This window comes from Crassostrea angulata, chromosome 5 (genome assembly GCF_025612915.1).
Source record: "Crassostrea angulata isolate pt1a10 chromosome 5, ASM2561291v2, whole genome shotgun sequence".
Taxonomy (NCBI): Eukaryota; Metazoa; Mollusca; class Bivalvia; order Ostreida; family Ostreidae; genus Magallana; species Magallana angulata.
Genome location: NC_069115.1, coordinates 58,542,907 through 58,555,504, shown reverse-complemented (window position 1 = coordinate 58,555,504; position 12,598 = coordinate 58,542,907). Strand labels below are relative to the sequence as shown.

General features: G+C 37.1%; 2 protein-coding genes across 2 annotated transcripts; one reads left to right on the top strand and one right to left on the bottom strand.

Moving 5' to 3' along the window:
- The first annotated feature begins 369 nt into the window (after window positions 1–369).
- Window positions 370–5,830, top strand: LOC128184382 (catalase-like). Its single transcript, XM_052853829.1, has 12 exons — window positions 370–558; window positions 866–1,037; window positions 1,392–1,502; window positions 1,642–1,772; window positions 1,912–1,962; window positions 2,105–2,284; window positions 2,573–2,764; window positions 3,202–3,354; window positions 3,447–3,585; window positions 3,879–4,030; window positions 4,348–4,521; window positions 4,964–5,830. The coding sequence occupies exons 1-12, from the start codon at window positions 502–504 to the stop codon at window positions 4,985–4,987; spliced, it is 1,536 nt and encodes a 511-aa protein (XP_052709789.1). The 5' UTR covers window positions 370–501; the 3' UTR covers window positions 4,988–5,830.
- A 171-nt stretch (window positions 5,831–6,001) lies between these two features.
- Window positions 6,002–11,856, bottom strand: LOC128184383 (uncharacterized). Its single transcript, XM_052853830.1, has 6 exons — window positions 11,711–11,856; window positions 11,454–11,565; window positions 9,044–9,113; window positions 8,469–8,641; window positions 7,011–7,140; window positions 6,002–6,825 (listed from the first exon to the last, which is right to left on the bottom strand). Exons 2-6 carry the CDS (start codon window positions 11,521–11,523, stop codon window positions 6,066–6,068), a joined length of 1,203 nt encoding a protein of 400 aa, XP_052709790.1. The 5' UTR covers window positions 11,524–11,565; window positions 11,711–11,856; the 3' UTR covers window positions 6,002–6,065.
- Between the last annotated feature and the right edge of the window lie 742 nt (window positions 11,857–12,598).

Below are 12,598 nucleotides of genomic sequence, written 5' to 3'. Positions count from 1 at the left end.
TCCGACAACCAAGCCCACGTGTTTTAAGGCCCATAACGTTATACACATTCATAATGTAAACACAGATAGAAACATTAACATTTGTTAGATATCACCATACTTTTATTCAAATAAATGGGGGTTTTTTTTCTTCAAATTAAAATAAACTTTTTAGATCAGTTAAGATGGTACTCGAGTACTTGCTAAACTTTTTTCACCGGTGTTGTACTAACTCGGTTAGGATTAATGGGGAAAACGCGTTACAATGTTTTAAAAAACATACTTTATTATTCTTTACAGAAGATGTTCGTTTTCTCGACGCTCAGTAGAGAGCGAATTTGTTATAGTACAACTTAACTCAAGTTTCATAACAACACATTTTCTTCCCTCCAAACACAAAAGATTTAAGTTTACCTCTGACCTGTTCGTTTGGTAAACCAAGTTACATAAAATAGGACGCTGTACCTGGACTTCGTCATATCGGGTTAACTTCTGCACAACCCTCCTTACAACAACGACAAAATGGCAGGACGTGACAAGGCTGCTGAGCAGCTGAAGGAGTTCAAAAAGACCCAAGTGGTAAGTGGAACACGATGAAGCAGGCCCCGCGGTGGACATGCTGACCAACTAGTGCGTCGTTTACGTTATCTGACCCAAATAATTGTCACAATATTCCAGACATCTGACAGTACTTTTTATATGATTTAAATGCATTCAAATGTCAATTCTATGCGGATTTTAGGTTTTTTCATTTCGTCCGATTGTAATCTATTTTGTTTTAATAAAATAAATAACACCTTGTCGCTATTTATTTGCAGTTCAAGTGTTTTTGCATTTACTAGGTGTGCAGATATGTTTTCACGGTATCACAATCATCTGATTTCAGAAGGAAGATGTGTTGACCACTGGAACAGGTGCCCCTGTGGGTCTGAAGACAGCCACAATGACAGTTGGTCCACGGGGGCCGGTCCTTCTCCAAGACTTCGTCTTCACTGATGAGATGGCACACTTCAACCGTGAAAGAATCCCAGAGAGGGTGGTCCATGCCAAAGGAGCAGGTCACTCATCTTTTCTATTTCAGCAACTCCATTAATGCTTCTGTGCTATGGAAGATAAAATGTGTATTGTTCATTGATTATTTTTATTTCTTTCTATTGTACTTCCAAATAAATATTTTAATTTCTAGCAATGGCAATTCCATATTATTGAATGTGATTTTTTAATATCAGAGTATGACAATATGGCATGTTTGTAATTTTATACAAGAATCAACACACAACAAAAGCTGAGAAAAAATGTGAATGGTCATGACAACAATATTATAGAATAAAATATCACACTTAGTGCTTTACTCATAGCAGTTTATAAGCATAGTGGTAATCAAATTTTTAAATTTTATTTTCTGTATTTAGGAGCATTTGGATACTTTGAATGCACCCATGACATTACTAAATACACAAAAGCCAAGCCCTTTGAATTTGTTGGCAAGAAAACACCCCTGGCTGTTAGATTCTCCACTGTTGGTGAGTATATTGATCAGATAAGTCTAACTTCTCGTGATGTTTCCACTGTTATGTTTTACTGACTTATTTGGATGGTGACTTTTCAGTAAGGTAACTACAAATTTTTATGATGAAATACTTCTCTGATTTGCTTGAAAAGGTGGAGAGAGCGGATCTGCTGACACAGCCCGTGACCCCCGGGGTTTCGCTGTAAAAATGTACACAGAAGAAGGAAACTGGGACATAGTGGGCAACAACACCCCTATCTTCTTTATCAGAGACCCCATGTTGGTATGACAAGGGTTGATTTCATGGAGTTTTTACTGCTCAGCATTGATAAAAAAAATCATTGATTTGAAAACGGATATTGTTATACATTGTACCTGTACCATGTCTTTTAATTCATCATTTTTTTCCACCTAATTTGTAGTTTCCCAGCTTTATTCACACACAAAAGAGAAACCCCCAGACTCATCTCAAGGTCAGTTATCTCTCTTTGATCAGTTAATTTACAAAGAAGAAACTATGTATTTCTAGCAGTCCATTTATGTCTGCTCTCTGTTTTTGTATTAAACTTGTTTTATCTGCTGTTTATTAATAAATGTGTTTGCTTTATCCCACAGGACCCTGACATGTTCTGGGACTTCATTACTCTGAGGCCGGAAACCACACACCAGGTGTCCTTCCTGTTCTCAGACCGAGGCACACCGGACGGTTATAGGAGGATGAACGGCTACGGCAGTCACACGTTTAAACTGGTCAACAAGGAAGGCAAACCTGTGTACTGTAAATTCCACTGGAAGGTGAATTATAAAATCTGTGCAGTATTTTAAAGTTATTCTAAAGGGTACTAACCTATTACTGAAATAAAGAGTTGTATTGGAACATAATTTTTTTTATTTAAATTTGTGATATACAGTAGAAATATATTTCCTAGAAACAGAGAAATGTTGATACTTTGAATATGTAATTATAAGAATTTTATCCTTAAATTAAAATAAAACATGTTTGTCTTTAATTATGACAGTAGATTAACTCTGGATACATGTTAGTTATCCAAAACTCTCAATTTTATCTGTGTTTGTGTGTAGTGTGACCAAGGCATCAAGAATCTGATGTCAGATGAAGCCGCCCAGCTGGCCACGGATGACCCAGACTACGCCATCAGAGACCTGTATAACCACATCTCTGAGGGAGACTTCCCCTCCTGGAGTCTCAAAATCCAGGTCATGACCTTTGAGGAGGCAGAGAAATTTCGATACAATCCATTTGACCTTACCAAGGTACAGTGTTCTCTGTTATCTTTTTATTTACATACATATATTTTGTCAGCAAAATATTGATTTTTAATACAAAGATAATGAGACGGATTAAATGGTTATCTCTGTGGTTCATTTGTTATCTCTTTCAAAGGACAAGGATCGTTACTGTTAAGGAGGCTGGATGGTCAACAACTAACCATCAGATCTTAATGAAATCTTTAAGCATGATACTATTAGCTTTAAACTTTTATTATGTAAGGAAAAATACCATACATTTTAGCGTTAGAAATCAATTATTTTCTTATATCTTTATACTAAGCTCTTCCTCTTTTGGAGATGATTATACCCTAAAATTGTCCATGACTCTTCAGCCTTCTTAATATGTTAAGGTAAAAAAAGAAACAGACCAGCTAAATTAATTTTATAAAATGTCGTACTGTCTTTTCTTTGAACTTAAGATTTGGCCACAGGGAGAGTTCCCCCTGTTACCTGTTGGGAGAATGGTCCTGAACAGAAATCCAAAGAACTACTTTGCCGAGGTGGAACAAATTGCCTTCTCACCTGTTCACATGATTCCTGGAGTTGAGGCCAGCCCAGACAAAATGTTGCAGGTATAGAGGCAGTCTGCAATGGAGTATGTACAGAGAAGTATGTTCAAAGCTAAGAAGTTTTAATCAAGTCTTTGTATAATGCTTACCTGTAGGGCCGCCTGTTTTCTTACTCGGACACACACAGACATCGCCTGGGCAGTAACTACCTGCAGATTCCCGTCAACTGTCCATTTAATGCTAGAACCAAGAATTACCAGAGGGACGGACCACAGTGTGTGGATGAAAACCAAGGTAGGTATGCAGAGGAAACAGCTCTGTGTCCATGCTTGTTTCGTACAGGAACTGAAAGTGATATCTCCCAGCATGCACAGGGTTGGCTGCAAAGTGATAACTCCCAGCATGCACAAGACAGTAACCTAAAGTGATATATACACTATAACTACAAGAACATGCATATTGAGAGCTATGTTCTGTGCTTGCTCATTGCTACATACTTGTGTTTTAAATCCATTTGTTTATCAATGTTACACATCCGACCTATATAACAGATGTTGTACATTGTCAAATTATTTATTTCTTGCTAGGTGGTGCTCCGAACTATTTCCCTAACAGTTTCTCTGGACCAGTGGACAACCCCTCCAATCTGGAGAGTGAATTCTCCATCAGCGGAGACGTCAAGCGTTACAACACGGCTGATGAGGACAATTACTCCCAAGTCGGAGTATTCTGGAGAAAGGTAACTAGTGTTCATTGGTGTATGTATTCTGGAGAAAGGTAACTAGTGTTCATTGGTAACTAGTGTTCATTGGTAACTAGTGTTCATTGGTAACTTGTGTTCATTGGTGTATGCACTCTTGTAAAGACCCACATTTCCTTTAACTTTGAAAAAGATAATGGCAGTTGTTTTAGTTGGTTGGTCGTTTATAATTAAATTCAATTTCTCACTTCGTGCAGTGGGTTGACATAAATTTTTTTTGCTGTTATGATACAAAATATTGTGAATTTATCAACCGGTCTATCGTTCATTCTGTTTCTTATCATTAAATTGCACAGGTTCTGAAGCCAGCTGAAAGACAGAGACTGGTGGAGAATATTGCCGGTCACGCGATCAATGCCTCGGACTTCCTACAGAAGAGAGTGGTCAAGAACTTCAGCCAGGCAGACCCCGAGTACGGCCGGGCCATCCAGGAAAAGCTCGACCAACTCAAGGCCCAGAGAAAGGCCAAGGTCAGTCTCGAGGTCTAGGTCAAAAAGTAATATCATGGTTAAGAAAGTTTTTGTCACGGTTCATGAATAATGGAAGTGAGAACAGTTTTAAATGTATACATGTACCTTAACTCAGGCTGTGTTAAGCTTTGATCCAATCAATAATATTTGTGTATTAAAATGACATCTCACAGTTCATGGGCTGCAAGTAATGACTTGAATTTGGTGTCTATACCTGTATGTTGACCAACATAGAAAGCGTTACTGTTTGCTAACTGCTACATGTATTGTGTGTGTAATTCAAACCTCAGTTTACATTCTGCATCACCAAAAGTTTACAAGTTCTTTTTTCGACAGTATCAGAAATTTGAATGGGTAGCCATGATGAGCTATCAATCTGGCCAAAAAATGTACTATTCAACTTTACTGTTACTTCAAAGTATTTTCTTTTGTTTGTTGACAGAGTGGAGTCTCTGCCCAGCTGTAGAGAAGTTCAACAGTCGAAGTTTGTGATATAGGGCTAGACAGTATTGATTCTTTACCCCACAGAGTACACTATAGGCTATGTCATCATTACTATGAATATGATGTCATTTTCATTGTGACATCATCAACTGTACTTCACAGAGGACATTATCATGCTATTGTGACATCATCTACTGTGATTCATTGAGGACATCATCATGTACTTTGATTCTGTAAAAGTGATACAATGAAATCATAATGACCTTTTAATTCTAATATATTCTTATCAATATATTTGAACTCTTTGAAATTTTAAATTATGTGTTCATTTATACACAGGAAATGATATAAATAATAGTTGAGTTATTATAATGAGGGCCTTGACTGATATGTATTTAATTCGTACTAAGTTCATGTTTGTTTATTTTTTAGCCAAACTTTTGATTCTAATTGACAATGTTTAGGTTTTCCTTAAGGTTTTAAATTGTTCTGTGTTTGAACATTGATTGACTTTGAATTGAAACAGGAAAGAATTAAAAATTATTTTTGCCTTGCTCAAGTGAAGAGAAACAAATAGGCTTTTTCCTGGAATTGTGATAGAGTCTGAGAGCTTCCTTCCTGAAGGAATTAAACTATTATTTTGAGTGATTTATGTCGATATACAATATATTTAGATGAAATATTACTAATTATGTTTTTCATACAAGTACTTTATATATTTAAGCTTTGTTATGTCATCTTTTAATTGTAATTACATGCAGTAAACTATTGAAAGTGATGAATAAATGAGAGACAATCTACAACATTGATCTATTTATTGATCCTAGTAAACAATCTTTGGAATAAATATATATACATGCATAAACATTGTTTGGTCTTTTGTCCATCACGTGTAAGTTCTATATCCAAATCATTACTTTCTGTAGGCGATATCTTATTCCATCCACTGTTCACTATCCAGTATTGATACATTTACAATATAAAACATTATATGCAATCAGGGATATACCGGTATATAATTATATTACTTTAATAAATGTTTATGATATTTGATGACAGAACTTCATGGTTCCTTCATAGTTCCAAAATCCCCAATGATGTCATGACAGAATTTTGAGGTAGTCCTCTTCTCCTCGACAGGGCCGGGGGGTTGTGGCGGTGTGAGATAGGGGTGGTGGCCTCTGTTGTCTGGGGGGTAACCGATGACAGTTGGGGGGTTTCCGGTGATGAATTGGGGGTGTACTGAAGTGACAAGGATGTAGAGACACAGGCTCAATGTTGACAGGAACTGAGAAGGTCTGACAGACTTTTGTCGTCTTCATCTCCAGCAGTTTGAGAACTCCCGTGTTGGGTTTCTTCCTCTGCCCTGTGGAATTGTCCCAGGAAGATGTTCTTTTGTTAGTATTTTTGTTCTTTGTTTTGTATTTCTGAATGTACATGCCATGGTTCCTCTTCAGAGTGTCAACATACTCCAGTAAAATGCTGTCAATAGCAATTTTGTGTGAATCCCTGTTGTCGGATTCCCCGCTGTCGTCACTATCGCTGCTGACGTCACTAGATGGCACGGACTCTGGGCTGAGAGCGTCCTCTCCCGGAAGACAAGAGTTACATTGGTTTGGGTCAATGTAATGGATTGGATCGTTTATATCCACGCTAGGACTGGCCATTCTCTCTCGACCACAAGGCGGCGGCGCATCACGTGGTAATTTGGGCGCCTGCTGAACCGTTCTGTGTCGTCTGCTACGACGGACTGAGCTTCGCAGTCTGTCATTTGAGCGATTTGATCCATGATTCAAGGCATAATCGTAGTCCATATTGACACTCTTCCCGCACCTCATGGGCAATTTACAGGTATTATATCTGTAAAATATCAAGCATGCGCAAAATACTTAATGTGACGGACAATGTACGGAACAAATGGCATAGTAAAAGACGTAAAATAAAATCAGATGTAATCTTACCACGCAACGATGCGTCAGAATTAATGTAAATGAAGATCAGTGCTGATCTTGAAAATCAGAAAGCATTTTCTGTTCTATACACACCCGTTCCTATTTCTCCGACGAATCAGGCCATCCAGCGTTTGGTGGTGAAGATAGTTCTCGTAAATCCACGTGCCAGATATCGTCTGCGTGCTTTTGTGGACGCTACAAAGCCCCAGTATTCTCTTTTGATCTGTGAAACATTCAACATGGCCATTATAGATCATTTTTAAACGAAACCAACCCCATGCAGCCTGAGGTACGCAGATTCTTGTTCATGCATAAAACAATATGCATATCGCATAGCCCCCTAACTCCGTCACTACCCTAACTCCGTCACTTTCGGGAAACTCCTCGCCGTTTGAAATCAAGTACGATTATGACGTCATTTTTTACATGTCAAAAATCTTTAATCAAATGTCAACAATTTGCAACGGTTAAATTTAAGAATATGTCAAAAAATAACAGAATTAAACCTTGTTCATTTTATGCACCATTAATTGTGTGAAATCAGCTAAAACTTTTTCACGGGTGCACTAAAATATCGATATTTCTGACATGCGGGCCCATTCGATCATTTACGGTGGTCAGCCATTTTTAGAGAGGTCAAGATGAAGCATTTCACATGTAATACATTTTTTATTAAGGTAATTAATACATTTTTTCAGACCGAAATAGCCTTTATGCACTACTCTTGATGATAACGTCAAATCGCTCATGCCGATACTTTTGCCTTATACAGGGTATAGACATATCCGGTATATCGCTATTTAGAATATGCTACATTTCTAAAAATGTAATAAATAAATAACTTAATAAGTAATATATTAATTAATGATATAAAATATTTGAAATATATAAGGACATAAATCAAACGGCATCCATAAATTCTGAAAAGGCCATTGTGGTTGTTGTTACATGGACCCATTTTTTATTCTGGCGATCATTTCATTTCAATGAAATTAAATACAATTTAAATTGTATGCACCATTTTTACTTATTATAACTTGGCCTTGATACAAATTGAGTTTTAACTAAATTGTTAATGTGTCTTCATTCCCTGCCATATCATAGAGCATGTGGGTGACGGAGTTAGGTTCATAAGTTATGATAGCACGTGTGATAAACGTCATATTCAGAGGGCTTATTTGAATAAAAATAAAAATATTTTTGTTAATAATTTTATAAATTATATTGTTTCACTTTATATTTAGTGATTGCAAATGATAAAAACCACAAAAAATAATTTACAGAGAAACGCAGGAGGTTTTCTGCTTATGGTGACGGAGTTTGGGTACTCGGGGATATACGTCGATCGGGGCCTCATGGCAACAGGGGCATCTTATCCGCTCTGCTCTCTATGACATTTTTATAAATGTATTATTTATAAAACTGTCATACAAAGCAGAGTGGATAAGATACCCCTGTGCACACGGCAAGTAGCAATTAATGAAGTCACAAATCTTATGAAACTTGATTATTTATAGTAGTATCGAAGTGAGAGATGGTTTGCATGCGTACCATAATTGAGTATTTCCTCCTGACTTTGGTAGATCTCGCATCCAGCGCTAACCTCCTCAACAGCCACGCTCTCTGTGTTTTGGTGCCCATACACAGGATTGTCTCGTGACGTCTTTGACGGCAGTTCGTGGACCTCGTACTTGACGCTACAGCAGAGGACGCTGCCACACTTCCTGTGGGCGCAATGAATATCAGTGACAATCTTATTGGTTTTGAAAAGATTACATTTTGTACTTTGCAATTCGTTCAGACTGGTTTGTATTCATAATTAGCTTGATTGATTGATTGATTGATTGATTGATTGATTGATTGAGTGATTGATTGCAATCTTAAAAAGGCTAGATGGTCAATAAATTAACCATCAGATCTGCCTTCGATTTTTATAAATATTTTTTCAATATATAAAATTTTCAATTCGTAAAGAAAAATACCATATAAATTGGTTGAAAATCTGAATATTTTTTCTATATTTTATATAGAGCTCTTCCTCTTATGCAGGCTAAATATGGCCGCGACCATCGGACCCCCTTAAAATTTATCATAAAACAATGAAGATTCTTGGGTTCATTACTTACAGTTTTCTCTTGCGGTATTTCCATGTCACTAGGAAGATTATGAATACAACACAAACAGCTGCCAGAACCCCTGTAAACCACAGACAGAGCTACATTAATGTACGGTAAACAGAACCCCTGTAAACAACAGACAGAGCCAAATTTATGTACCGTAAACAGAACCCCTGTAAACAACAGACAGGGCTACATTTATGTACCGTAAACAGAACCCCTGTAAACAACACACAGAGCAATATTTATGTACCGTAAATAGAACCCTTGTAAACAACACACAGAGCTAAACTGATGTACCGTAAACAACAGACAGGGCTACATTTATGTACCGTAAACAGAACCCCTGTAAACAACAGACAGAGCTACATTAATGTACGGTTAACAGAACCCCTGTAAACAATACACAGAGCTACATTGATGTACCGTAAACAGAACCCCTGTAAACAACAGACAGGGCTACATTTATGTAATGTAAACAGAACCCCTGTAAACAACACACAGAGCCAAATTGATGTACCGTAAACAGAACCCCTGTAAACAACAGACAGGGCTACATTTATGTAATGTAAACAGAACCCCTGTAAACAACACACAGAGCAACATTTATGTACCGTAAATAGAACCCTTGTAAACAACACACAGAGCTAAACTGATGTACCGTAAACAACAGACAGGGCTACATTTATGTACCGTAAACAGAACCCCTGTAAACAACAGACAGAGCTACATTAATGTACGGTTAACAGAACCCCTGTTAACAATACACAGAGCTACATTGATGTACCGTAAACAGAACCCCTGTAAACAACAGACAGAGCCAAATTGATGTACCGTAAACAGAACCCCTGTAAACAACAGACAGGGCTACATTTATGTAATGTAAACAGAACCCCTGTAAACAACAGACAGAGCAACATTTATGTACTGTAAACAGAACCCCTGTAAACAACAGACAGGGCTACATTTATGTACCGTAAACAGAACCCCTGTAAACAACAGACGTGCTACATTTATGTACCGTAAACAGAACCCCTGTAAACAACAGACAGAGCAACATTTATGTACCGTAAACAGAACCCCTGTAAACAACAGACAGAGCTACATGTATGTATCGTAAACAGAACCCCTGTAAACAACACACAGAGCTACATGTATGTACCGTAAACAGAACCCCTGTAAACAACAGACAGAGCTACATTTATGTATAGTGAACAGAACCCCTGTAAACAACAGACAGAGCTACATTTATGTATAGTGAACAGAACCCCTGTAAACAACACACAGAGCTACATTTATGTACCGTAAATAGAACCCCTGTAAACAACACACAGAGCTACATTTATGTACCGTAAACAGAACCCCTGTAAGCAACAGACAGAGCTACATTTATGTACCGTAAACAGAACCCCTGTAAACAACACACAGAGCTACATTTATGTACCGTAAACAGAACCCCTGTAAATAACAGACAGGGCTACATTTATGTACCGTAAACAGAACCCCTGTAAACAACAGACAGAGCTACATTTACGTACCGTAAACAGAACCCCTGTAAACAACACACAGAGCTACATTTATGTACCGTAAACAGAACCCCTGTAAACAACACACAGAGCTACATTTATGTACCGTTAACAGATCCCCTGTAAATAACAGACAGAGCTACATTTACGCACCGTTAACAGATCTCCTGTAAACAACAGACAGAGCTGCATGTACGTACCTATACAGATCCCCTGTAAACAACACACAGAGCTACATTTATGTACTGTTAACAGATCCCCTGTAAATAACAGACAGAGCTACATTTACGTTCCGTTAACAGAACCCCTGTAAACGACAGACAGGGTTACATTTATGTTCCGTTAACAGAACCCCTGTAAACGACAGACAGGGCTACATTTATGTTCCGTTAACAGAACCCCTGTAAACAACAGACGGAGCTACATTTATGTACCGTAAAACGGGCTCTTCTTCTGCGAATGCCTTTTTTTATTCTGACACATGTATTTCATATGCACTCTGTGCGATTTTAGGTATTGCAAATTAACTTTAAAATTACTGCTTTCAAGATAACCGAAAACATATTTGAATGTGATTATATTTTCTATAGGGTGATGATATCGTAAAAATTTACGAAATGTGTGACCTGCAGTAGTATCTAGTTATACGGTAAAGCATCACTGTAATCAGTAAGGAAATGTTGGTTTGAACAGAACTTTAAGGTGCATCACATCGTGACTGCACGGACCTGATAGTGACTGCATCAACTTGATACAGTCAATAGGCCGACCTTACTGTTAAACGCGACCAAAACATTTGTGTTAAACTGTTAAACTTATCGCTTGACCAATGAAACATTCATAGGTATGTATTTTAGCAAAATCAAATTTTCGCTAAAAATGCAGTATCTTACCTAGTACGTAGTTGAGATTTAAACATAACTGATGCCTCCTGTGTTTATCCATCTCTTCATCGTGTTTCATCCTTTGGTTTCTGCATCAGTTCATCGTGTTTCTCCCCCAAACCTAGTAAAATAAAAAGTCAGAATCGTGCACAGAATCAAACCTCTAAAGCAATCGGTTCCTTGCCATTTTGTTCACGGATCTATCACTGAGTTTTCAAAATCAATTAAAAATCAATCAAATCTATGGCCAATATTTTTTATCTTACCCTTTTTCATGGACCTTTCTTCCTTTTTTTTCCCCTTTTAAAAAAAAAAATTGAAATATGAGTTCTGTTTGCAGTTTCCGTATATGGTATATATAAACTCAGCTGTGTTGTATGTTAAGGATATCCTCCGATATACGGAAATTAACCCGCAATCGGATCACTAAGTATATGTCGTGACCGCATGTTCTGAAAATATAATGTTCTATTTCATCGTTACACACGGAAGTTAGGCCAGCTGTTTGGTAATATTTTGGAGCTTGAATTTTCCATCATGCAATCTTTACAGTTAAATTGACATGGTTTTTGTTCAGTTGTAGAGAAAGACGATCACAAGGAATTTTATTCGAGAGCTAAGCCTATTAGTTCATAACCCATGTAAAATACTGTTGAACACCATTGTTGTGATTGAAATCAGTTGTTCGTAATAACTATCTCGTATAATAACGTCACAAATTATAAGATAAAAAATTGATGCAAAATGTACTACTTTAATACGACATACTTTGATTATGTTAGGGTGGTAACATTATAATGAGTTGACATTGGGAATTCTTTATTCTGGGTAGATGTCCTCACTCTTGTGTTAAGTTTAGCTTTTCTATAAGAATCAAATCTTTAGAAAATCTTCTTAATTGACCCATTGAATGACTGTTTCATTAATATTCATGAGCAGGTTTTATTTTATGTATTAGTTTTTGCAATGTCTTTTTCTACTCAAATGACATAATGATTGTTATTACAAAGTTTTTTTTCCGGAAAATTATTATAAATAACTATAAATGGTTACATGCTAGCTGGTCCAGATTTGTAGATATCCATGATAATCTCAAGTGGTTAATTCCCATACCAATTCATATTCATCGAGATTTTTTTTAAAAAGATGCGCCC